This window comes from Mycteria americana, chromosome 7 (genome assembly GCF_035582795.1).
Source record: "Mycteria americana isolate JAX WOST 10 ecotype Jacksonville Zoo and Gardens chromosome 7, USCA_MyAme_1.0, whole genome shotgun sequence".
NCBI lineage: Eukaryota > Metazoa > Chordata > Aves > Ciconiiformes > Ciconiidae > Mycteria > Mycteria americana.
In genome coordinates, this window is record NC_134371.1 from 70,259,083 (window position 1) to 70,286,452 (window position 27,370).

The 27,370-nt window shown below is 42.7% G+C and overlaps 2 protein-coding genes across 3 annotated transcripts in view; both read left to right on the plus strand.

Moving 5' to 3' along the window:
- ACADM (acyl-CoA dehydrogenase medium chain) overlaps nt 1-27,370 on the plus strand; it is a 769,283-nt gene that overhangs the window by 372,482 nt on the left and 369,431 nt on the right. The window lies entirely within an intron of this gene.
- The window catches only part of TNNI3K (TNNI3 interacting kinase), a 101,839-nt gene that overhangs the window by 34,959 nt on the left and 39,510 nt on the right, over nt 1-27,370 (plus strand). The window contains exons 11-17 of the mRNA XM_075509002.1: nt 93-242; nt 2,301-2,387; nt 3,610-3,666; nt 4,714-4,806; nt 4,892-4,949; nt 5,064-5,258; nt 5,612-5,716. Coding sequence (XP_075365117.1) covers nt 93-242; nt 2,301-2,387; nt 3,610-3,666; nt 4,714-4,806; nt 4,892-4,949; nt 5,064-5,258; nt 5,612-5,716 — 745 coding nt within the window. The remainder of the gene's footprint in view (nt 1-92; nt 243-2,300; nt 2,388-3,609; nt 3,667-4,713; nt 4,807-4,891; nt 4,950-5,063; nt 5,259-5,611; nt 5,717-27,370) is intronic.

Genomic DNA, 27,370 nt, shown 5'->3' on the forward strand with positions numbered 1-27,370 from the left:
TGAGGAAATCAATTTGTGCTTTATAGTTGTTGCTGCAAGTCCTATCATGATGTTCTGGCAGTTGTGTTTACCATGCTTCTCTGACGTTCTAGGATTACACTGTGCTTGCTACCATGGTCATATTCGACTTGTACAGTTTCTGCTGGATAATGGAGCTGATATGAACCTGGTAGCTTGTGATCCCAGCAGGTCCAGTGGAGAAAAGGATGAGCAGACCTGTTTGATGTGGGCTTATGAGAAAGGTAATTCAATTTCCTAGTTTCTGCTACAAAATCCATAAGAACAGTACAGGAAGGAGAGAACAGTACAAATAACCCCTCAGTCCCTGTAGACCAAGAGCTCTCGCCATCTGCTTTCCAGTTCCTGGCACGAAGGGGTATAAAAAACAGCCCTTTTCTTTATCTTCTCAGATTCTCTGTTAAACATCCGTTTAATTCAACAGAAACTCAAGAACAGGAGTATTTACGTGCTGCTAAAATAGAAAACATACAGCCTGTTCAGAAAAGGCTGTTTCTCCCTCTGGTATGTGCATGACGAGTTTTAATTTTATTATTGAAGGAGGCATTACAATGAGCGATGAATCAGAGTCAGTAATCTTAAATTCTTGCAAATACAGACCAAAGCAAGGCATTTTCCATGGTTCCTGTTATACTGTCCTATATGTACAGCAATGTGTCAGTTTTCTGTCCTGTTTTTGAATCCATGCAAATAAAAAGATTTATTTCTTCCTGAAAATGTTTTTGATGTTCACGTGCATTTATGGATTTCATCGGTGTTTGAGAGCCATGTATTTATGTAGGATACCCTTCAGTTTATTCTTCCTGGCATGGCCATTCCACCCCTATGGACTGTGGAAGGCTATTTAAGTAGTCTCTTCATTGCTTTGGTAAAGAAGTGACCATCTTCTTTGGGTTAACACTTATGTTAATTTAAGTGATAACACTTCAAACGTTTAGTTCAAGCATCCTCTGAGGTTGGATGTCCAGAAAGCTGCTATCTGTAAAAATCTGTCCTTGATTTAAATTCCTGTGGTTTAGAGAATTGTTCCGTTATGCTGACACTCTGGTGTGAGCTCATGTCCCTGGCAGCCTAGTGACTCAGCAGGACTTCTTTCCTGTAGAAGGTAGCTTCTGATAACAAGATGAGAGTCAGCAAAAAAAGCCTCTGCCTCATCTGTTTCCTCTAGCACCCTTAAGAGCTGGAGTTGTAAGTTTTTTGCAGGACCCTAGAAGATCTAGCAAACAACCTTTCCATAACTCGTGGGCTTGCAGGTCTTTCCCTGACTTATTGTAAGCCAAAAAGTTTGTACTCATTCGGTTATTAGTGAAAAATGTCCTTAAAGAAATGCCAACAAACTTTGCAACTGAAGAAGCAGGAAATGATAGGTAGCATTTGGCAGATGATCCAAGCATCATGACCTCAGCACAAATGCGTATCTTTTCCTCCTCCTCTTGTCTGCTCTCATCTTTGTAAGCAGCAAACAGGAACATTGCCTATCGCCCTGGCTGTGCGCACAAGCAGTGCTGAGCCCAGCCAGTTACAGTGAGCACAAAGCAAGAACTCGAAAATGCTCTTCTTTCCCATATGTTTTCTAGGGGATGGGGGAAAACATCAGTTAAAGTTGGAGGATTCTGGGAATTCCCCCTCCTCCAAAAGCATTGCAGTACCATTTATTACGAGAATGACTTAACATAGTAAACCTACGGATTTCAAAGGTCTTTCAAAAACCTGATATTGCCAAAATACTCTGTATGAAATCACTGAGGGAAAACTCATCTTTGAAAGGTTTAGAAAATAATTTTGAACGTTGCCAAGCAGAACTTTGTGCATCAAACATCCGAGAGCGTGAGCATGCTGTGCATACACTGCATTCTTCTGGTTCCTTGCAGAGGAGAATAATGAGTATAGCAACTGTCTACAGCAATATAGTGTACAAATTTTGTCCAGTTTAGGACACCAGAGCTGAAATATTTTCAGGCACTGGTTGTCCTTGTAAGGCCTACTGAAGACTACTGTCAGCTGGGATTTCTGTAGCAGGGTTTTTTCTATTGCCATATACTGCATCTTAGGGTTAGGTGGACTCATGAAAATAACATGCTTGTTTTTATTGGCAGGTATTTCCCTATATTTCTGCAGTTAAGAATCATAGTATGTTTCAGATTAGCACCGCTGTATCATCGTTTACATGTTTTATAGGCACATTGTACATTTTTTTTAAATCCCCTGATTTTATATAAATCAATTAAAAAAAAAAAGACTATTGTGTTTACCTGCAAATCCTTATATTTCCTCTTTCTTAGGTCATGATGCCATTGTGACCCTTCTGAAGCATTATAAGAGACCTCAAGATGAATCACCCTGTAATGAATACTCACAACCTGGAGGAGGTATGGTCTGAGAAATCACTTTAGTCTCTAACTGAAGGGTCTGATCCAAAGACTCCTGAAGTCTCTGGGAATGTTCCACGGATGTCAGGGAGCTTTGGATCAGTTCTGTCTGGCACAAAGAAAATTAGTGCCATGAGAATCCCCATTTTCCAGGTACTCTCCGTTTATGTCCAAATTCTTCCTTTATCTTAAAATAGAGTTGTCACTTTGTATTACTCACTAGAGAAAAGCTAAAAGCTGTGAGATGAAGATCAATCCCTGGTAATCATTACTCATACCTTTTTACATCCTTAATACCTTGTTTAGCCATTCTCTTTGTGTCGTTTAGCTCTGACGTTTCTTTGATTACTGACATTCGGTATATTTCTACACTCAGTCCCCTTCATATTTTTTAACATCTTTGGATATCTAATTCCGCCTTGGGAAAAGTTAATTACCCTTTTTGCTACAAAAATACTCATTTGTATTGGCAACTAAATGACAAATGGCAAGAAGAATGTTAACACAAGCAGTTGATAAACAGAACACTTTGCAGTGCGTTGAGAACGCTGTCTACAGAGAGGGTGAGCGTGTGTTGCGGCTTGTCCAGGTCATTGACTCCTCCTGCCGTGGAAACAGGAGGAGCCCTGCCGCCAGCAGCAGGATCGATCCGCTTCCTACGCTTCCAGCTCTGCAGAGCAGTTTGACCTGTTCCAGGTTTAGGTTTAGTATACCCCAAGTGTATGTAAATCCTTAGGGGACTAAGTTTATGCATGTATTGGAAAATTACTTTGGCAAGCAATTAACACACCCAGACAGATTTTTTAATCCTGACTGTTAAAAGAACTCAGTTCCCACTTAAGCAGAAAATCAAGAGATGACATTTTTGGTACAGGGAGAAAGCTGAGGTCTTTTAGTGTAATACACTTGCAGCCCAATTGTCAGAATCTGTCAATCTGATCCGAGTTCCTTTACAGAATCTAGCCGACGCACAAGGCTACGTTGGCCTTCTTTACCACCAGTGAAAGTCAGTATCGTTCTACATCGTTTAGTGAAGCTATGTACAAATTACTTTCAAGAACGCAGCAATATAACATCACAATCATATGTGTTTGTGTGCTGATGTGTATTTTCACCCCTTTATTTTTCATTCTTTCAGCAAACATTGCCTCATTAATTTATCAGTACAGATGCTTATGCTGTCTTTGAATTCTATAAAATTCATTCTGTTCTTTTCTTTCAGATGGTTCCTATGTGTCAGTTCCATCCCCTCTAGGAAAGATTAAAAGCATGACTAAAGGTATTCTCAATGGCAGGGGAAAACTCGAACTTTTATGGTCTTTTTACCCAAGGTGTTTGTCAGCCTAAACATACTACGCGAGATTCATTATTCCTGGAATTGTCATTGTTCAGAGACTTAATGATGTGCATAAGCAGCAGCTATATTCCCTAGGATAATTCTAGGAAACAATATACTTAGCTTTGTTGCTCAGCATCATGATAATTCATGTATTTATCTTATTTTCATTTACTTTAAAAAATATACTTATTTTTATTTCTTTGGAGAAAAGGATGTGATTGTGAATTAGTACTAATGAAATATACACATATCCATGAATGCAAAAAACTATCATCTTGAATTCCACTGTAAAATGCCTGGGTTATCTTTACAAGAAAAAATCTGTCCAAATATAATCGGTGTTAATCTGAAACACATATAGATAAAACATTCAGACGAATATTTGTACTTTAAAGTATTTCATTTTTCATAGTGCTTTTAATTTTCTACTTCAAATATTCCCTCTGGATATAATGCAATCCTTACATCCTTTACACAGCAGCATTGAAATGTTCCGTTCAGAAATATTCTGATAAACTTTATAGTAATAAAACAAAAAGATCAACAAGGTAGAGAAGTTCGCTAACTAAATTAAGTTGCAAAATTTAGATTCCATATGTCACTAAAGAATCAGTCAGATCTGGAACAACATCCCCTGCATCAGTATTGAGCACTAGCTATACAGAAAAAAAGGAACTAATTCTCAGTATAAAGAATTTTACACAATCATGACATAATAGAGGCAGAATATGCTTATGGGACAGTGTTCATCACCGGTAAGATTTTAAAGCCAAGAAAGCCCAAGGCAACTGTAGCATTTTAAGTAGTTGTCTGTTACTGGGGTTTACTGTGGTTACTGAAAGAAAAGGGAATAGGATCACCACTCAACCAATTTACAGGAGGAAAATTAGCTTGTACTGTGCAATGATTTTGTGAAGTTAAATACTTGTATTCTGTCCTTCCCATGACCCCGCATTTTACAAATAGGATAAGTGTTTTCTTTTGCAGAAAAGGCAGATGTTCTCCTCCTCCGTGCTGGTTTACCATCACATTTCCATCTTCAGCTCTCTGAAATAGAGTTCCATGAGATTATCGGCTCAGGTACCGGAAATAAGAATGCATCAGTTTTAAATGTCTGATGTTCATAATAAATATCTTTGTGCTTATTTATTTTAAACCATTTCAGGGTCTTTCGGAAAAGTATATAAGGGACGATGCAGAAATAAAATTGTCGCAATCAAACGGTAAGTTTATCAGACTTTTCCATCTTGTTTGGTTAATGACCGAGTTTGAAGCATTAAAAACCCCATATTTTATTATATTTTTGCCTTACTGTTTTCTCTCGTGTAAATTCTAAGCTATCGAGCCAATACCTACTGCTCCAAATCTGATGTGGACATGTTCTGCCGTGAAGTTTCCATTCTCTGCCGACTGAATCATCCCTGTGTCATCCAGTTTGTGGGAGCTTGCTTAGATGACCCAAGTCAGTTTGCTATAGTCACTCAGTATATTTCTGGAGGATCGCTCTTCTCCCTGCTTCATGAACAGAAGAGGTATTCCACTCGTTCTCTGCTTGGGCTTCTGGTACAGAATTCGGATGACTAGTAAACCCATGCTGATGTAAATGTTATTCATTTCAGTATAAAATAGAGAAAGGAACACACTAGAAAAATTTTAGCTTTGATTCAGATTATTGGGTGTACAAAGGAAATTAATAAGTAATCACAAAATGGTTATTTAGTCATTATCTTGCATTATATACATTTATATTACATAGATTACATGACATTACTTTGTATTTAAAACAATTTTAAAGGTTCCATGATTTACAGATAAAAATAATTTACAGGTAATTCTTGTCTGTTTATTAACTCTGAGTAATTTTTTTTTTTTTTTCAAAATATAGAACTCTTGATATGCAGTCTAAATTAATCATTGCTGTAGATGTTGCCAAAGGCATGGAGTACCTCCACAACCTCACACAACCGATCATACATCGTGATTTGAACAGGTAAGTCTCCTTCTTTATCCTAAAAATTCGGGGAATCTGAAGCCTCAAAGCACCAGCGATGGTCTGCAGTCTCATCTGTATTTGCAGACCCTTGTAACTGTGCAGGATCTCGTTAGCACTGATGGAGCTTGGAGGAAGGTCTGCTTGCACCAGTTGGACTGGGGAATTGGGGCATGATGCTTTCACTTTCACTGAGGCTTTATTACATTTTAGTTGAATGACTTGACAGATGGTAGTCAGCTTCATGCTTATAATAATTTCACTGACAGATATCTGAAGTTTACAACATATTTATACCCTATTTGCATACATTAGTCCCGTGGGATAGCCTTTTTCCAATTTACGCGATGTAGTATATTTCCCCATTATAATTTTTTTAATCCAAAACATTAATTAATTCATTTCACCTACTTTTACCCCTCTAAGGATTAAGTGCCTAATTTAAACTAGTCACTAGACCCCTAAGGTCAATGCAGAAACGCGAAAGGACTTCCAGAAGGCAATCCCTCCTGTTTGTTTTAGGTGCCTGTCTCAAAAAGGGAGGAACCTTGGATGAGCCTGTGCTTGTTACAGGGAGGGGAGCAGCCATGGAGTTTAGACTAAGTGCCTAATGCTGACACTCGTAGAGGTGTGGTAGGCAAATCCCAGCCCAGGTGTCAGCTGACGGTGCCACTGGCAAAGAAGCAGGAGAGAGTGGACACGAGGCGGTTATCCAGATTTCCTTCTAGAAATGAAACTGGGTAGAAAAAACTCAGCTTTTATACAAACTGCTAGGAGTCACATTTGCTGAACTGTAATTGTCATTAAAGGATGCAACTGCTAAAAACCAGTAGTTTCTTGCATCTGGCCCACCAACGTTCCATCTTTGTTAGAAGCAGGAAACATCTTCTCTACTGAGCGGAACTTTTTGTGTCATGTCTACACCAGCAGTCACTCAGACTAGCCATTCTGCACTAACTTCTGCTTTGGAAGGGCACTAACCAAAACCACCTGTAGGTGTATTTAAAGAAGAGCAACCAGCTGAAGAAAGTTAGTGCTGAATAGCTGTTGCACTTTTTAGCTGCAGTAGTTCACTTGGTAACAGCTCCTTCATATGTACGAGCACTGTGACAAGAAAGCTGCTACAGAAAGAATTCTTAAAAGGTAGGACAAAGTGGGTTACAAAATGGGTTTTCCTCAGTGTCAGACATATACCTCTTCATTTTCCACTTGCTTAACTACTTGTTTTTAAAAAAGTGACAGAAATGTTCATTTTGTTTGTATCTCAAGTGACTGGGCCTATAGAGTTCAGGTGATATAATAAATAACATTTTCCTGCATCTTGCTGTAAGTTTTCATTTCCTAGTGACACTGATAGCTGCAGTGAAAGATTCCTTGTGAAAGACACACATTCTTTTGGAAAAAGGAGCTGGGTTTTCCCTTTGCTAGGCAAAGAAGTAAACTGATTGTGAGGCTATGGACAGTTCAGGATTCTGGTATGAAATTCTGAAAAAATATGAGGCAGCAGCAGTTTTCTGGACATTGTTGCTGGCATCTCCAAGAGAACAGCATGGCTTGCACACACGAAAAGTTCCGTTTTCTTGCTCCAAGTGTACCTACGCTGACAGGTCTACAAAGGGCACCTGTGAAGGGAGGGACTTCAACTGTAGTATTTGTCCTTTATAAACGGGAGGTTTCTTGGGATTTGAAGCATAACAAGGACACAATGTGTGTATAGATAAGACCAGTCACAGAGCTGCAAGCTGAAGCCCACCGAGCTCAGGGTCCTGCCTCTGGCAGTGGCCCATAGCGACAAATTTGAGAGCCGGGCATGTATATAATGATAACGTCTTGAATTCTCTCTCGGTGCCCAAGAACTTTGGGTTCAAAAGGGTACTTTCAAAAATGAGTACCTGCTCTTGAAGTCATTTTTTAAATGAAAGAATAACTCTATTTGTGGTTATGAAAGAAAAAATATCCTTGCAGACTGAAGAAGAAAATCAGATCACTAATGCAAAAGAAACTGCACGTTTCTTTATTTTAGTCTGAAAAATGCAGTTTACAAACCATGGTGCTTCAAGCCAATCTTCTGGGATTTATGTGCCCTAGGTTAGCAATACTGGCACAAATTCTGCTTTATGCTCTGACTGCAAATTTTAGCACCCTTTGCTTTATTCATCTACTCCAATGTATGAGTGCATCCATCTGCTCGTATTAAAACTGCTACAAGCACATAAAAATGGCTGCTGTTAACCACTGCCAATTACATACCCAATTACTTTAGTTAAATGTGCAGATACGGTGTTTCTGTATGGATATGATAAATGTACGATGTTTAGAAGAATATTGCTGACATGATATATTCATCCATGTATATTGACTATATGGAGGGTTAATCGAAGTATATTAATATAAGCCATATTCTGCAATTTTACTGTAGCAGAGCTACAAAAAATTTGTCCATTGAGGAGTATTGTAAATGCCCTTTGGGTTGACTAAATACTTTCAAAAACCATGTCACTGATCAAAATTCTTTTAGCCTAAGAAAGCCTGAACCCACGTTTCAGAAGTCTTTGAAATGCTTCATTTTGACATTTTAAATTATTTTTTCTATTCTTCCTAATTTTTTAATTCTTTAATTCTAATTCAAATTCTGAGTTTTTAAAATAAATCTCAAAAAATAAAAATGAACAATTGAATGTTTCATCTTCATATGACCAAGTAAAATTTTGTTGACAAGACATGTCTCTTCCCAACTTTTTATTCCATGATGTTAAGCTCCATAAAATGTTCTGAGTCCATGCCAAACGAAACAGGCCATTAAAATCACTTATTCAAACAGTTCCATTAATTAGTAGGAGGCATTAGGACAGTCAAACTCTGAGGTGCAATTCAAATTCTCCTCTAATACATTTGGAACAAATAACAATTCATTATCAAGTGGTTTGACTGCAAAGCTTTGCAGTCACCAGTTGTGAGCGATTCGGGAGGAACCGAGGACTCGGGGCAGTCCGAGCAGGGAAAGCCCAAACTGCGTGTTCTTGACCACGTTTGCGAGCGACGCCTGCCCGCAGCACAAGCTCTCAGCGCAGCGCTGATCCCGCGGGAACCTCCTGAGCAGCCTTAGGGCTCTCCGCAGCGTGACCGCGCAGGCAGAGGCGTCGGCTCTGGCCTTCGCCCGCGGAGCCCAGGTGGGCAGCAAGCGCTCCCCGAAGGCCCCGCGCTCTCCGCTGCGCGGCACCTCGCCTGCCCTGGCAGCGGCGGGAACCCGGGGATCGGTGGGGCGGGGGACCCCCGCAGCCATGGGCCGCTGCTGAGCAGGCGCTGCTTCCCCGCGGCAGGCGTGGCACCCCTCGATGCCCCGACGGCTGCGAGTGCTCCCCCAGGACTGGCAGTGAGGTGCCTGGTCTCTCCCTTCCTGCCGCGCTCCTGGTGCCTTGCGCCGTGTTTCCCTGTCTTTGAGGGCGTATCCCGAATTAAGTCGGCTTTTGATAGTGTCAGCTGAGGCTTCTTCAGTGTCTGCCTCCCAGTCTCGCTGGTTTTGCTCAATGCAGAGTACGCTCCGTCCTGACATCTTGTCATTTTTAGTAGCTGAAATGATGAAATGCTGAACACTTAATTCATTGGTTTCTGTCCTTGTTGACTGGATTTCCCACACAGGCAAATACTTTCTCCTACTGTCCTGGAAGGATGGATACAAATACTTGTGTAATCTGTTTTGGTTTTTTTCATTTTCCATTTGAGAATTCTCAGTTTATTGTCAGCATAGCGCTGTGCTTTCAAATAACACTTCGCCACTTTCTTTCACTACTTCTTTTCCTTTTCTTTGTTTGTTTTGTCTTTTTTACTTTAAATATTTTCCCACAATCTCTTTCTTGGTTCGTTTGGTCCATTTGTTACAGATAAAAGCATCCCTGAGCGGGTCACTTCTAAGAGCTAAAATCTAGTGCAGGTCAGCGCGCTCGTTCAGTTTCTTTGGCGATACCCGAGTGGAAGCACCGAGTCCTCGGTGTATGCAGAGAAAATCCGTTCTTGCTTTTCTAGCTGTGAAAATAGTCTCAGGGTGTACATATTTCAGTGAAGGGTGGTGAAAATACCCTAACTGTATTGGACTGTGACATTTTAGATGAAAATGCCTCCTTTTGCTAAAGACAAAACATGATCCTTAGTTCTGCTAGCCCTTTAATGCAAAAGGCACGTCATCCGAACGGGGGATGGCTGGGCTTTCCTCTCGCACAGCGTAGCTGTGCACTGCTTTGAACAAACAGCTTTCTGCCTTTGACGGTCACCTCTTCTGCTTTTACAAGGCATCCCTTATAAGTCCTGAGTATTGAGACGGACATGCAGTTCTTCAGTTTTGGCCCAAGTCAGGATTGCTAACAGTTTCTAACTGCATACCTTTACTCTTTTGGCAAATGGATCTTAGCCCATCCTGTACGACAAGGTCTGGATTAAGAGCAAAGAGAAACTGCTGATATTACAAACTTTCAGTACATTAAATTGTGAGGAAAAGCTTGGCACTGGGCAGAGCTTTTCTACATTAACCTTTCTTTCTCAAAAAAAATAAAAAAAGCTGTTGATAACAGCGACATGGCTCCACCAGTCCTAGAGGCTTTTGGAAATGTTACAGAAAAAAGCTCTTTAGGCCAGACCTTATTACTGAGTGTCCAGTTTTTAAGTATAAGGTGGATTCACTATGATATGCTGTGCAGAAAGCAACCTGGATCTCGACGTATAAAAAAGACAGGCTGGAAGAACGTCTTCTTACTACCTCACCTTTTTTTCCCCGTGATTGTACTTGCCTGGGTTCTCCATTGCCTGCCGCCCATCTCCACCACCTGCTCTCCTCACAGTCAAGGGTCCCTTCTCCTCGCCCCGCTGGCTCTGACTTCACGCATCCTCCACTTCTCACTGAGTCTCCTTCGTATGCCTGCATCCCTTCGCAGGTTCCTTTCGGGCCACCGAACTGTGGAGCTCAGAGGAAGATGCTTTCTTTTGAAGCTGTAGTTCTTGCCTCCGTCGTGATGCAAGCCAAGAGCCCCGTGTCTGAATGCTGCGGTCTGTGTAACTGTTTTAGGGCGGCAAAGATCCAGACCTTACGGTTCGGCTTTATGCCTTGTCGCTACTGGCTGTTAGAAAAATAGTTCTGCAGTGAAGGATTTTAAATAATGTTTTCCACAAAAGAAAACCCAAAACAGTATTTCACTAGAGAGCCAAAAAGCATATCATTGCCTCACAGAACTTTTACCAGATCCTATTTGTGAGGGTCAAAAGATAATTTGCTGTAAGGACATCAGTGCGGTTGATGTGTGGTGCTGAGTAGCTTAACTTCTGAAACTTTTTAGTGTGAGAGCAGAAGTTGTGTTTTCAGCATGAGTCCCAGTCAGCCCACAGGCACAATTACTAGATGAAAATCTTTATGACAACTGAAAAGAAAGACCAAGAGTGAAATTGTGACCCTCTTGTGTTAAGTTTTGCCAGTGGCTTCACAGGAGCCTTAAATTTTTTACCTTAAATTTTCACATAGCTTGTAACCCTCTTTGTGAGTTCTGAAATCTAATGCAATGCACATAATGCATTAAATAAATCTGCAATATGGCTTGACAGAACAGAGAAGAAAATGTATCTTTCATGTCTCTACCCTGGAAAAGGGGTTATCCTTCCATTTTGAGAATAATTGGGAGTTTTATTTTGCTTTCCAGTTCTGGAAAAAGAACTTCTGACAGCTATCAGCAATGGTGACATGTATCAGCTTATTACTACTTATACCGTGGTGAGGGACTGTAGCCACAATGATTACAGCACTTTAATAAAAAAGAAACCATTTTAGTATCAATTTAATTTAAGCCATAACAGCTGAACATGGCTGGACCAAGCCTTTGAGCGACTAACCTTCATTTGATGGCTCTAACTATCTGTAAAAGTTTCTGAGAGCTGGCTTAGTGAGAAAGATGAAAGAGAGGATGGAAGCCTGGTGGTAATGCGGATGGTGTCTGCAACTCCTCTTTGTGTAAAACCCCTTATGAAATCTTAAAATAGCAGTTGCCTTTCATTAAACCCACAGTGTGTTAAAGGTAGAAAGATCTTTTCATGGCCCTGTTCTCGGGGAAAGGGACATGCACTGAATGTGCTTTGCCCGTCTCTTGTCCTGAGAGGGAGAAGCCCTTGCATCTGGCAGGCCCGCAGAACTACTTGCTTTTGTAAAAGCCAGGATGATTACACACTTCTGATTCTTTTATCCTTTTATTTCCTTCCATGGTTTCATGAAGAGAATGATGCTTGGTCTCGCCACTTCAAACTGCGTGTGGCCTTAACAGAAGACAATTAATTTCTGATTCTGCTGAACTCATTATTAACCTTCTGTCGGCTCAGATCAGATCAGATTTATCTTGCTGTATTTCTCAAAACAGAGGTTTAAGAGTTCCTTTCTGATCTGTGGTTTTCAAATTTCCAAGTGCCATTGAGGCAATAATAACATTTTTGAGATGTACCTTCCAAGCCTTATTTCTGTGGGTTATATTTTTTAGTTTAGAAGAGAAAAATTAGTAACTGTGGTGTTCACTGGTGGTACCAGACTGACAAAACCCTCCCAGAGACTACCTCCTGCTTTCAGATACGTCCATACACTCAGCACCAAGATGGGCATTTCGGCATTGTTTTGTCAGAAAGACTTATGCACGCCACGCATAGAAAGCGTCTGTTCATTGATTTCTTGGCTTCTCCACAAAAACTGTCAACCCAGGTCTTGACTATGTGTATCATCAAGTTGGGTTTATTCAAGGTCTATACAATCCTTGAGTAGATTGAAGTTGAAGCCAGGTCTCAACACATTTTATTCACAGTGAGAAATGGTGGTAATTTTTGATAATACTGACATGATGATAATGTCATGGTGATGATACTGACAGAGGTCAAATTTGAGCCAAGACCACAGAAAAGTCTGTAGTTGTGTATGATTCGTGTGCCTACATTCAACCCAGGGTACAGCCTTCAAGAGTCTCTCTAGTTTAGCCTTGCGTTTTATTAATATTTCCATTTGACATCTGGTAGGGGTCTCAAAACAATTCCACATGTCATACTCAAATCACTTAAATATTTTCATGGAAAGTATATATGGGAGCTAAAATCAGAGTAAATATAAACTAAAAGAGTCATGGCTACATTGTATGGACCCGCTACACTTTTTTGATTAAATTTATCATCCCAAGGTTTGGGGTTAGGTGAAGCTAGAAATCTTGAAGACGGTGATTTGTGGGAGTCCTGGTTGGAGAGCTTAAATTTTTCTGTCCTGAAAACTGTTATCTGGTGAAATTTGTGTTCCTCGCTTGACTGTTCTTGCTCATATCTACAGCTCTAATACGGGCAAGTTATGTTTTTTTGTTGAGACCATCAATATTACTTTCATTTTCCCTTCATCATGTAAGCCATTGCCAACTTTTTCATTTCTTTTTTTCATATACTTTTCACTCTCCTGAATTTACTTGGATGAGTCAACATTTTGATAAATATCATGTAAGCATTGTTGTGTCCACGTTCATATGCTTTTATGTTGTAATTTGCTCAGCCCTTCGAAAGCCATGTGCCGTGAAGGCATAGTGACTGGTGTATGAAAACCTTGATCTTCAGAGTTACTGGAAGCATTTGACCTAGCTAAAGCATTTTGCGAATCTTTCCCCACATTCCCAGTTTGTTTGAAAATCTGTGTTTGTGGTGCTAATTTCTAAGAGCCTTGCTCTTTCTTTGTTGCATGCAGCTGGTGGTGTTCTGCTTCCTCTTGTGTGTTCTTTGCTGAAAATTAAATCAATTGCAATAGCTTCCTTGAAGCAGTAAATCAGTTTTCAATAGATTCTATACACACTTTTCCTGCTAAATGACCTTTTGCAATAGGCAAAAGGTATTTTGCCTGCATGGTCATGATCTATATTCTTGTACTGCATCTTGGATACAGTACATGCCTTTCACTAGCAAACATTTAAATAGCAAGTATTTTGTCTTTGTCCCTAAGCTTGATCCTATCCAACTTTTACAGAGCTGCAGAAGATTGTAAATGTGGCAATAGCTCACTTTTCCAGTTATTTTTAAAGGTTTCCTCTCTCATCAAGTTTCTGCGCCAGGTACAGAACCTCCTCTTGTCTCTAGTGAGTGTGATGGTAATTGAGCAGTATCTTGCTGTTTCAGCTAGGTATCCAGCTAGACCTAGTTAAGCGCAGAAGTGGGGAGATGTTATTCCAGCTCTCTTCAGCTCTTCTGGTTGCTAGCATCTATGGCAGATGTCTTGTCCCTGCAGCAATATGTATTTGCATTCTGTCATAGTATCACAGTGGTTTGAAAAACAAATGAGTTGGTGTGTAAAAACTCGGGATTTTCTTTTTCTCCTAGAAAAAAGTGATACTCGCCACACTTCAGCCTATTTCTGAGTGCCTGGCAAAGTGCAGCTGATTCCTAAGCTGTGGATCTCTGAGGATAACAGACTAGTGCAGTCGCGCTGTGCAGGATACGAGGGACCGCATCCCTGTGCGGAGCTGATCCTGCCCAGGGCAGCCTGTGGGCAAAAATGTGCTCGCAGCAGCGGCTCTGTTGCACGGCTCTCGCTCTCTAACCCCCCACATTTAAAGATATTTTAACTCCTCTTAGGCATGTAGATCCTTCCCTGCTGATTAGAGTGTCACAGATGCCTTCTAAATAATCCTAATTTGTGCTGCATCGCGCTGCATTGCTACCTCAGTGTTACTGACTTCACAAAATCCTGACATACTTGAGTTGATCTTTCCAAATCGGGGTAAATGTAATGGTTTGTTTAGAACACACACACTGAGTTCCTTTTTCACTTGGCTGCTGGCTGTGCTTCATCTTGATCAAACATAGAAACAAACAAAGAAAAATAATCAAAGCTTCAGTTTTGTTAATTCCTGGTATCTGTTCTTCACAAGTTTGCTTTCCATTTTCCATTTTATCTACTTACTACAAAGTCTGTCCCAGGAAACTGAGATCCATAAAGCTTTTTCAAAGTTTGAAAGAAAAACTTAGATCTCCAGACATCCTTCTAGCATAATAATGAATTTTGATCCATTGTTACTGTTCTGTCAGAACAAATAGATTTTATTGAGCCCTTTTAGAGAGCCCAGAAATAAATGCTAGCTCTCCTGTACATCCTGAACTATAACCACACTCCCTCTTCACTGAGCATAAGTTTACTTCTTTTAGTGGGGACTGGTAGAGTACTGCCTGCCTCTGCCTTTGTAACGGTTGTTCTAAAATCACAAATTCAGAAAGGCACACGTCCCGCCAAACCCAGTGTGCTTCAGCCTCCGTCGTCTGAGGAAATCGGTTCTCAGACGGTCGTCAGGTCATTTATAAGACCCACCTTTGTCCCTTGCACCCCGCCAGTCCTGGGGAACCCTCCAGCCAGGCAGCCTGATCAGGCCACAGCAGTGTCTTCTCCCCAGCGCGAGACAGCCCTGCGTCTCCCTGCCCGACGAAGGGAGCGCTGGGGGAGCCGCGTTTCGGAGCAGGGAAGGGCACAGCTGAGGAAAGCATCCCTTGTACGTACCTTTGACTTCAGGTCCCTACTCAGTGGCACTGATTTGGCAGCACCAGGCTTCTCCTGCTCTCTGCTGCTCCCGGTGCCACCAGTTTTCCCCAGGAATCACCCTTCTCATGAGCTGCACCCGGCCGGGGGCCCAGGAGAGATGCTGCTGCCTTGCATCCCATCGAGATTTGAGAGAGTGCTCCCACTTCAGGACAGTGTGAATGGGAGTCCCGGCTGGGGGGGGAAATCCCCATATCCTTCACGTTAGGAGGCTTTCTTTGGAACATTTCCTCTTAAAACAAAAACAAACACACAAGAAACCAGCCACGAAGTACCTTTGCTGTGTCTCCCTACATGAAAAGGGGTACGTAACCACCCGTTGAAACACTGCCTTCCAGGTTCGGTCACAGCCACATGTTTACCTGGAATAAAAATTAGTGAAGCAGTCAGAAAAGTAGAGAGGGATAAAGAGGAGCAATCCCATTCCCTACAGAAGGAGAAGCAGCCTCTTTGTTTCTGGCTAGCCTATGATCCCAGGATCAGGCAGGGGAGCAGGCGGGAGGGAAAGGAAGACAGGGAGGGTCAAGAGTCAGTGTCCTGACCGGAGGAAAATATGACCCTGTTATGGATGGTAGGAAGTGAAGAGCCGCTTTGGAAACGCGTCAGACGTGCCTCCCCGCAGGTGTAGACAGGCATGACTTTCTCTGCGTTGAGGTTGCTGGACATGAAGAATGCCCGTGGTGCTGTGTCTGAGCCAAGCAGTCTGCTGACAGGGCAGAGCGTACTGAACGCAGCGTCGTACCCACGCGCGCACAGCCCCAGCGCCAGCCCGTCTCCCAGAGGGAAGATAGCGTCTGTCCGCATCTGCGCGGAGAGGCACTGCTCTGGAGCAGACTGACAGAGGCCCTCGCCAAGGGCTTCCCTCCATGGGCCCTCCTGAGCCGCCCTGCCAGGGCATCCCCAATTCAGTCACATCCTCTGCCTCGAGCCCTGAGCGCAGCTGAGAAACCATCACTCAGCTCAGGCCTTATCTCAGCACTCCAAGAAATTACGTTTATGCTTATGGTGCACCAATCTTCTGGTTTTTATATTTCTATAAGCAGAAGAGAGAGCAGGAAATCATAGCAAGGGGTTTAAGTCAGGATGTGTAGTGTTAAACTATTAAATCTGTATTTCTACACCTGAATGAGCACCACAGTTAGGAGAGGTGCTGAAAACCTCAATTTGCAGGGAGTTTGGTGGGACTCCGGTACATGAGTCAAAGGACAGGTACTGGCTCGTGACTTGTTTAGCCTGCTCTCTCTGCTACGCGGTCTGGTAACACGTGATGCAGAAACGCTGCTCAGGGCTTGGAAGGGCAGCACAGAAATGTTTTTAACTGTTTTGAAAACCAGACTCTTTAATGTGAAGACTGTTCTGCTCACATGTATATGCTTTTACAGGAAAAAAAAGTCAATATTACAAGAAAAGTAATTTAGACACTGATGAAATCAATAAGCACTGTGGCTCACATCAGAAGTTTGTGTAGAGTAATATCCCCTGGAATCAATGCCCGTTGCAGGATACAACCATTTATAATTTCGTGCTGATGTTGCAATGATCCACTGCGAGGTTAAGAATAAAGGATCTCGGAAGCTGTAAATAGAGTGAGGTGAATCAGATCACCTTTTAGTCTAACTAGTAGCTATCCTTACTTGAAAACTATTACCCTTATTTTTTGCAATTTACTGACCTCAAATTGTGGTTTCCCAAACCCTCGTATCTTACAGTTCAGCTTCTTTTCTAAAAAACCTTCAATTGAGAGTGTCATGTTGAACAAGGCGTGAACCTGAAATAATTCTGAAGACTGGAAAACAAACTTAGATTCAAAATAGTCTGTTTCTACACAGCCAGGAACAAAAGCACATCATTTTTCTCCTATGGGGGGTATTTTTCAAACACTGTGCTTAGTCTTTTGTTCGTCCCGTTCTGCAGATAATAAAACCAAAAAGAATCACTTTAGCCATCACGCAGCTTAGGACTGTGAGACATTATGTGAGTCACAAACCCAGTCCTCTGCTCTTAGAACCAACCATTTCAGAGTCTGGCACGTATAATGTGGGCCATAGCTTTGGTTGACTAGTATGTCTAGTGTATGGCTAGTGCATACATTTCAGCTGGAACAGCATATGTATTCAAGACTTTAAGGAACAGATAAGCTAGCAATCTCTTCATAGCTTACCTTCACTTTAAAAGTTGCAAGTGCCCTAGATCTACCCGCATCCATCGACTGGCCTCTTCACCTTCTCTTGGATTATCCTAGGACTTTTATTCTCTTAATGTAAAATAGGTGCCTCCCAAAACTGCTGTGTTCTCTCTCTTTAGACAAGCTTTGCGTTTTTTGTCCTAGTGACGACAGTGTAGGTGCTCGCCTTAGTTTTTAGCCACTGGAAACCCTAATTCCAATTTGAAGTCACACAGTGTTGTGAGTATGGCTTATGTTCCTAACTCCTTAGTGACCTCAATTTTGTTATATTAAATAAATGTTACGTGTTTGTGTTCAGCTTTCCAAATCATAAACAACTCCATAAAACCTTGTGAACATGAGTCGCACCAGGAGTTTTCCCACGTGAAAGTCCTGTAGTTCAGGTGGATGGCAATGCGAAAATACTGCAATCCTAAGAATGCAACTGTCTGTGACGCATAAGAAAACTATGATTATGGAATACCTCAAGCAGTAGTGCGCAGACTGCACCAAGGTTCTGTTACACTGAACGCATCCTCTCGGTTCTGAGAAGGACCTCTGAAATCACTGGCCCGGCACTTCCAACCTGCAGAACCGAGAGAGAGAAGCTGGCTCTTTGCTGTTGCTTAGCTACCTCCCGCAAAAGTGCTCGTATTTCCTACACTGGCATGAAAAGAAGAGTCTTTCTATAGCCAGTTCTGAGCATGACTAGCTAAAATCCATTTGTATGTGGGGAGGAAACACTTCAGTTCTGATAACTATATGCTGTCAAATGTGTCGGCATTGTAGTAAAATGACACATCGTTTTGTATACTCAGTATAGTATGAAGAAGAAGAGGAGCAGGAAGTAAGTGCATTCGAAAGGCATTTATGTATCCACAGAAGCAAAAGCCCATGTGTGTATAAATATGCGTATAGGTGTTTACTCAATGCTTGGGGAATGAATGAATTCCCTTAGCAAATCCCTATGTAGTTTGTGGCATAAAGAGCCGCTTGCATGCTGAGGATTAAAGGGAGGCCACTGGAAAGCTATGGTTAATAAAATCATAGAATAGTTAAGCTGGGAGGGACCTCCAAGATAATCTAGTCCAAAACCTTCCCCAAAGTTGGACTGACTTCAAAATGAAATGCCTACATGAAATCTAGTAATAGTATACAAAGCTGGCTTCAAACCTTATCTCTGGCAGAATAGTTCATTTCATGTGGCAAAACTTACCGGTAGATTAGACTGAGCCCTCACAAAACACAGAAGAGAAGACATTTTGGACTAGATTCAATTTTGGTCATTTTTGACTGACAGAGCTTCAGTCCTTGCTTCCTATCCCTCTGTAAAGAAGTACTGCAGAAGAGGAAGGGCTGCTGCCAGCAGTTTAATTTCAAGTTCCACAGTCCAGTCAAAAGCCATGAAATGGGGACTGGTATTGGGAGAAAGATAGATTTTCAAGATTGAGGTTTTGAAGATTCACTAAGCCGTATTTGCAGTGTCACAGTGCTTGTAAAACCAGTAGTGTCTCCTAAATGACCAGGGAACGTGTCTGTCTTTGAGAGATGTAACCAAGAATGCCAAAGAAACTGATTTGCTTTAATGCTCACTGCCATTCACTGGGGATTAAAAGACTGTGAGAGGGGAAATGCGACCTCTCCTTTTTTTTCTGTCTGTCTTATTCCTTTTTTTGGCCCATTAAGGATTGGGCACATAAAAAATAAAATAAGATTTAAAAAAGGATGTACACCTGATAAAGCCTATTACTCCAAAATGGCTCAGTTCCACAACATATTGACAAGCACAAGAAACACACAAAACTATCTTAATTTGTAGTGCTATGTAAGATAACAGAGCTGGCAAAAAGAAAATATTATCTACTCTAACATTCCCCATGCTTTGTAACTGTTTGCTCTTTTCCTCTATACTTCTGGCAAAGTAAATATAATTTGAATTATCTCTCCAGAATTAACATGTGCATTGAAGCTAAAACAAGTGTTGCCAAAGGGCATAATTGATCCATATCGCAGAGACCCACAATGAAAGAAAATTCAGAGATAATGGGACACGCTCACAAACTGTGCGTTGCATCCCCCTCTGGTGACCAGTCTGCATATAAACCTTGGTAGGGCTGACTGGAAACTTTCCATCTGAAGTATTTTCTATCAGAGAAGTTATGGTTTGGTTTTGTTTTCAGTAAGGCATGGAGTTCATGGAAATTCTCCCAGGGAATTACCAAAATTTTCCGTTTTATATACAGTTGTTTGATAGTTGAAGAATGTAGGCTCCTAGGATTTATCGTAATTTATAATGTAGGCCAGCTTAGAGGATAAATTCAGAATGGAACACTTCAGTCAGGTTATTTAGTTACTTACAGAGAAAAAAATGTCATTGTCTTTGCACAGCACATCATGAAATGTCTGCTTTCCATCTTAATTCAGGACAAAATCAGGAGTTGCAATCTTGAAAATTTCCGGAAATACTCGCACTTATTTCCCAACCCACTGTAATAAATTACTTTATTTCCAAGACCTTTGAGGCTTAATTTTTCTTGGGACATTAACGTAGTCTCTGTATATTATCAATTTTCTGCAAACGCCTCCATCCCAGTGTCCTTTTGTTAATAATTCTAACACTTATGTATATGCATCTTCTGGATAAATCTGAGCCGGTAGCAGAAAATCAGCAAGACGTCTTTGAGCTTCTTGTCCTTCTTGTGCTGTTGTGGTGTTCTTAGGTAGTTGTGTGAGCTAATGGGGTTTGAGAAGACGATACATAACGTCTGGAGTATTTGTAAAATAGGTGCGAGTAGAAGATTGCCTGAAAGACTGTGTATGTATTCTGCATGAGCTTTTTAGACTTTCCGACCATGGTCAATTAGAGGAATTTTGTTTTGTAGATCATTGGGGTGACAACAATTGCCGATTTATTATGAGTTACAAATTTAATGCATGTGCTGGGCACGTGCAAGCCAAAAGCCTTCCAGAGAGGGCTACATTTTAGTAGTGTGGGTTATGTCACAACCGTTTAGAAGATGATGCCAGTACAGTCAAACAGCCTTTTGGCTGCTTCAACATCAGAACAAAGTAAGTGTCTCGCCAATGAGGAACACGTCTTCTTTTTCCGAAACATATATTCCGGTTCAGCCACAATTCTTACACCGAAGCAAGAATTTAGAGGAGTCAAATGTCCTGTGTTACGTGGGAGTTCAGATCAGATCAATGCTGTAGTCCCTAAAGGCCATTGCAGATTTGTTCCCTGTTGTCTTTTTCTGAAACTTCAGTCTTGTTTTAAATGTCACATTGTAAACTGGCTTCTGTCATTTCTCTTGGTGAGTTTATTCTGGAAAAAAGCCCTGACTCTGAGTAAATAATTAATACTAGTTAGTTGCATTTGATTAATTAAAATTATCAATAATTCTGTGGTCCTGAAGTTATATATTCACATTGATTATGCCACCATCATGACCAACGGGTACATTTATATAAATCACAGGCAGGCCAGGAGTAGAAATAAGAAGTGGTAGATTTTTTTTTTAACTTCTGTTCATGTGGCTGGCCTTTGGCAAATCACAGCTCAGCCAAGACTTACATTTGCTACTGAGCTACAAATTGCTGAAATAGGAACATCAAGGAGGCAACTGTTTCTTGACACTTCTACCACTGAAAGAAGCTATCTGAAGCTTCCAAATAAACTTATGTGTTAGCTACTAAGCGCTGCATCAAGTTGTTTTGCCAGAGATTCGGACTCTGGCAAACAAGCCCCTCCAGGCTCATTTGGGAAAGCGGCAAATGGGATGCAATTTGCCCCTTAGATCTGAGTTCAAAAACAAGCAGAAACACTGCCAAGAATTACCCTGCCCTCCTGCGGACCTTCAAAAGTCGAAACGCTCCCTAAGCTGACAGACGTGCGGCCAAAGCAAGGCATGGCTGTGCTCAGAGACGATCCTCGCTTCCAGAGCTCAGTACTGGCCAGGTTTCTCGGCTGGGGCGAGGCTGTAGAGGAGAGAGCGGGGAAAGCGGTGCTGGCAACTGCATTGCTTGTTGAAGCGAAGAGTAGGCAGTGCAAAGATTATCAATACAAATACTCCCTCAGCTAAGACAAAAACCAGAATTCCCACTTTGCCCAATCATGTTTGTGTATTTTACTGTTCCTTTCCTTAATTTTTCGGGAAATTAATGCTTAGCAAATTTGGTTTCACTGGCCAGTGGCACATAAAACTCTCTGGAATCATGGCACAGGATGCCCCTTCTGCGGTCTGCTCCAGCGGTGAGCAGAGTGCGCTTCAGACCCAGGCAGACTAGACTTCTTTGTTCCAACTAGAGCAACACGTATTACTGCACTTCAGAGGTGCTCAGCTCCGTCCCCATGTGTTAACCACCCTGGAAGCCAATGCATACGCGTTGGTGAGCGTGCAGAAAGCGGGCTGCGCTGTTGCAGCCGCTTGAACGCGCTGTGAGAAATGGGTTCGTGCTGCCTCCCCGCCCGCCAGCCTGGGACCGTCTGCAGCAGCGAGGCACAGTGTTGCATGCGCAAGCGGTGCGGCTTCGCACCACCCCAAATGAACTGAATCAAACCCTCTCTGTCCCCTTGCCCTCCTGAGACTCCTTCGTTCAGGCGGGGACTCACCAGAGTGGTCACCCTGGCTCAGGACCCCGTCCTTCGCACCTGGCCTCCGCCTCCAGAGAGATCAGGAACCTGAGGCAGCTGGGAGGAGGCTGGGTCAGGCAGAAGATGGGCAGAAAGTGGCAGGTGGTGACGTCTGTTTGCTGTGCACTTCACTGCCTTATTGCCCAGCTGCCGCCTACCTGAAACGCCCGGAGTCTGGGCGGGAGGGCTGCGCTTCGGGCGGGCTGGAAGCCAGACGGTGCCTGAGGTATGGCCCTGTGCGGGGACACGCAGCTCTGGCTGTCCGCGCGAACACGGGCAAAGCGCAGCCGCCGTCGGGCGGCAGGAGGTTTATTTCAGGCCTCGGCCTCGGGCGTTGGCTTCAGCCCACCCCAGCCAGCAGCCATGTTCTGTCCGGCTGCCTGTGGCACTCCTCACACAGACAAACGAGGGAAAACGCTGCCGGGGGACGGGTCGGGTGGACAGAGGGACAGAGCCGGCGGCTCCGTGTGCTCCTCCCGGTGCCGCAGCTCGCTCCCCACAACCACTTGGAGCTGGGGTGGGGGGGGACAGGTACTGGTGGCTGAGGATTGTGAGTTCAGGGGAACCGCTGCTTTAACCCGGTGTGCGTTGCATCGCGATGACTCTACGTGCACGTCTCGCCACTTGGAGAGGAAGAAAGAAGCGCCTGAAATTACCCAAGTCCTCAAAGAAAGTACTGCAGAGCTCCTAAGCACTCAGTTCTCATTTCTTGATTACTTGTCTTTATATATGTATCTATTTTCACAATTGGCTTTCTTCGTGACCTTACAGAGCTTCTGAAGGGAGTTTGCTTGTGAGCCAAATGCCTTTGAGCCACTTGGCTAGCTCTAGAGGGCCGACGGCAGCACCCGCACAGCCGGGGGCTGCCGGCCCCGCGCTTCGGGAGCCTGAAGGCAAAGGCAAAGTGGCCCCGCGCTCCTGGCAGCCCCGAGCGCGGCGGGGACGAGGAGCGGCCGTGGCGCTCTGCCGCTCGCTGCGGGGCGAGCGTGGCCGAGGAGAGGCCTGCAGCTGGTCAGGGGCGTCTGCAGGCCGGCGTTTGCTGTTCCTCCTGTGAAAAGCAGCGTAGAACTGGGTCCGCTCTCTCCTCTAAGAGTGGTCTGGAAAAACGATGCAGCGAGGGGCGGCGTGCTGTCTGTTCTGCCATGTGGTGGTGGAAAAGAATCTGTGCAATTCTCACGCGTTTCTCTTAGAAACAGAAATAGTGAGAGATGAGGTATACTAAGGAGATAAAGGTGATATAAAAACCTGACTGTAATTAGACATTCACTTTGAAACTCTTCTGTAAATTTCAGTTATTGATTGCTGCTTACTTAAGAAATGAAAGCTCATTTCTATTTTTTTCAGTTTCAGGTTTTTTTTCTCAATGAAATTGCAAAATGGTAACTAAGAGCTGAGACAGAGCTGGAAAGGTTAAGTTTAATTTGTTATAAACTGATGTTGCGTGCTTAATTTGATGGCTATTTGTTTACTCTCAAACTATGGGGTATGGCAGAGACAAGAGATTACAGCTATTCGGGTTCTTGGCAATATCCTTTTAGTAACTATTAAGGAATGAGATACCTCTGAACGAGAGTTTTACCGTATCCTTTTGGAGGGAAGTAAGTTCCAGCTGCCCTATAGCTCTGAATATTTTCCTCTACAACGCTCATCAGGGAGACAGAACCAAGACCTTGGAAGTCACTTGCTTAAGTAGCCGTAGTATGTTGATAGCTTCAGGGAGAATAGTGTTGTCTTATTTTAGGGTTAGACATCATCGTCACCAAATGAAAAGAAGATTAAATTATCCGAGAACAGAGAGTTCAGCAGTGCCCGGACAGGCAGAGAATCCAAAGTGTCCCCGGTGTACGCTATGGACTGTACATATGGGCATCTTTACAACACTGTTTCTAACTTGAATGCAGTCTGCAGGGTCTCAGAAGCTCTGCTCTTAAATGTGGATAAAATTCAGCCCAACTCTGTTATTCCTCCTTTGATGGAGCTGATGTTTGTGCTACACGTGCTGGCACACTCACGTCCTCCAAAGCCCTTCCTCTCGGCAGGGGTCTCAGCCTCAGAAATCCGGAGTACCTTTCTGCAGGCCATGGCCATCCCGCTGCCAGGTGATGCTGGAGAAGTGAGGCTCTTGTGCCATGAGTTTCAATCAAGGTGCAACAATTGCAGTGACTTTAGAGGAGCCCTTGTTTTAAGGGCTCTATATATTGCTCTGAGGAAGAAATTCTTCCCTCCTCATCAAAAACATAAGTTGGGTACTCATTGTAAATGCCAGCCACCTTGGAGCACAGCTTGTCTATCTGCTTCCCCACTGCATGGGTTGGAAGAGTGCCACAGCTCTATATGCTGATATTCTCCAACTGTCGATGTATGTACAGACAGAGACCCGTTCATCCTCGGACTGGTTCCAAGTCCCCTGATGTATTAATTGAATTGAAGTCTCCCTGGAAATGCCAAATAACATAGGGATGGGGTTTTCCCACCGTAAGTTCCTACACAGCCAGAATTTTTTCTTATTTCCATTCTGTTTAAAACAAGCAGTAAAGTTGATGGAGACTCACTCTCTATTTTATTTTCAATCAGCACATATTGTTTCAAACACTAACTTCCAAGTCAACAGAAGGCATTTCCAAATGCCAACCCCATGTGAAAGATTCCTGAGCTAGCTGCAGGTGAGCTGGTACAGCTGTACCAAGCACATACTTACGCTCCTGCATGAGAACACCAGTCCTGAGCTAAAAACATTGGTATGTTGTCACGGCAGTCTGCCTGCAAGACTTATCCCTGCCCCTGAGGAGGGCTAGCTAGTTCAGGCTGAGCATCCCTCCGGAGCAGACATTCTGCTTGCAAGGCTCGGAACTTCTGTCTTGTTCACTTACATTTCATCCGCTCTAAAGCTCCAGAATTCAGGAGTTGATACTTTTCTCACTTGTGTCATCTAGTCTTTTATCTGGTCAGCCCAAGTCCAAGAATAAAGTGCCCCCAAATGAGAATTCATTGTTTTCCAAGGGTAACGTTACTTTTTTCTCTTATTTGAAGCTATCAGGGTGAAAATGTGTCATAAATGCCTGTTTGGTTCTTATCTAATCTGAATATCTTTGTTTTTACAGTTTCGGTGTTAGAAATACTCTGGTTTGGTTTGGTTTGCAGCTCTCCTGCCTACCTGCTCCCAAGATGACACTTTTATAAAATGGATAAGAAATATTTATAGTCTTATGTAGAAATCTTTTTGTAGTTGTTTTGTTCATACTTGGAAGCTTATTTTTTAAAATCCTCTCATTAATACAAAGGATGCATACGTAGGGTTAGATTTCCTCCCAGACGTTATCCATATCCCGCACTGTCTTTGAACAAATAATATGTAAATAAAGCTGAATTTTCTTCACATTACCTTCAATAAATGGGTTTAAACCACCACACAAATCTCATAATTCACCTCTTTGGTTCTAGTAGTTTTAGGACAAATCCAGTAGATTTAACTTTAAGCTTCCAAATATCTCTGCTGACAATCGAAGGTAAAGTTCTGGTTCTCCACTCCTTTACATTCACTGAGGCCTGCAGTTGCTATGGTTTCGAAGTTTTCATGGAAATCAGAACACTTTGATAGGTGTCAGTACAAGTAATTATCTCGGAGAAATGATTTCTCTGATCTCTAGATCTCCTGACAGAGATTGCCCCATACACGTGCTGCCCAAACAAGAATTTTCCTGCATTTATTCTTTTCTTCCGAACTCCAGAAACTGTCGGGGGCAAGGATGAAGACTTCATATTGAAACAGAAATCCAACATACATGTCTAGCATGAATATCACATTTTCCCGGGATTTCTTGCTGTCTGCAGTTCAGCGAGAAGACGCGAACGTGAGCCTCGCCCCAGCTGCAGTACACCTGAAATCCGGGGCATGTTCCACGGTGCACAGCGGCTCTAGCTGCAGCGCCTGGGCTCGGGGTGAGCAGAGGCAGGGAACAGACACGGGCCAGCTCTGCAGCCCTCGCACGGTGACTGCAGCACGGCCCGGAAGCGTTGGGCCGCACAGCGTTCCTGGCTGTGAATTCCTGCTTGGTTAAAGCACGGCTCCGGCCACAGGCCCGAGCAGTCTGGGCTCCGCTCTCCACAGGGCGCCAGCCACCGCCCCGAGTCCTTCCTTGCTACCGTTCGCAGCTGCAGCCACCAGTCTCCAGGGATGCTAATTGCATCGCGTGGACTGGTTTGCCTAGGGAGCTCTGGAAGGAGATGCCACCAAGAGGTTCCACGACCACAGTCAAAATGCACCGTAATTTTTGCAAGGGTAATTTTTAAGGATAAATGCAAAATGTGGTTCTTCCGATGTCCAATAATGAACAATATTTTATGCTTGCAATTATGCCTATCAAACAATGACAAGGAATATGCATTTCACGGACAATAAGGTGAAACAGTAAAAAAATCACTAAGTGCTCCTGACTTATTAAGCACATTGAAATCTAGCACTTTACCCGAGACTCAGTTCCGGTCCAAAGTAACTTAGCGCACGTCATCAGTTGTACTCTGCTAGGTCTCCAAGAGGTTATAAAGAGGGACACTGTAGAACTGGAGCATGAAGGGGGGCAGGACTGAGATCTTACCTCTAGCGACTGGCAACTCTCCATTAGTGCGAGCACGGAGAAGCTTTCATCCTAGACACCGAGATAAGCTACAGGACGAATGACGTGTCTTCTTTTCATAAACAAATGGAGGTATTTTAAGAAATAAAGTACCTCTGTGTCACGAAAGTAACATTTGCATTATTAAGTGTGGTTATTAAATTGAATAGGACTTACCATTGTGCCATCATTTTTTTTCCCCTAGCTTAATGGATTTCTTATGGCTGCTAGTGATCCATTCTATATGGACTCTTCAGATCTGTTCCTTCCCTTCTATACATCTGCGTAAATTAGGAATTACCACTATGAATTTACACTTACGTAAGCCTTGAAAGAGAAAAGAATCAGTCCATGTAATTTTATTTAAAGGCCATCACTGTGTTTATATTCAAATATTTTTTTCACTTCATCACTGCCATTCAGTGCACATATTGAATAAAGCTGTTATACTTGATCTATAACTAATTAGAGAAATTGTTTTGCTCTGGTATTGATTAGAAACTGACATTCTCATTTATGAAGCTATTGGGTTTGCCTTCTCAGGGTTAATGTGTACTTTATGACAATAAATATGAGATGTAGCTGAAAGTGGTTTAGCTATAGACATTTATCTACTTAAGCAGGTGATTTGAACTCCTCAAGAGTTTAGCTATGAACAAAAACCGTAAAATTTTCA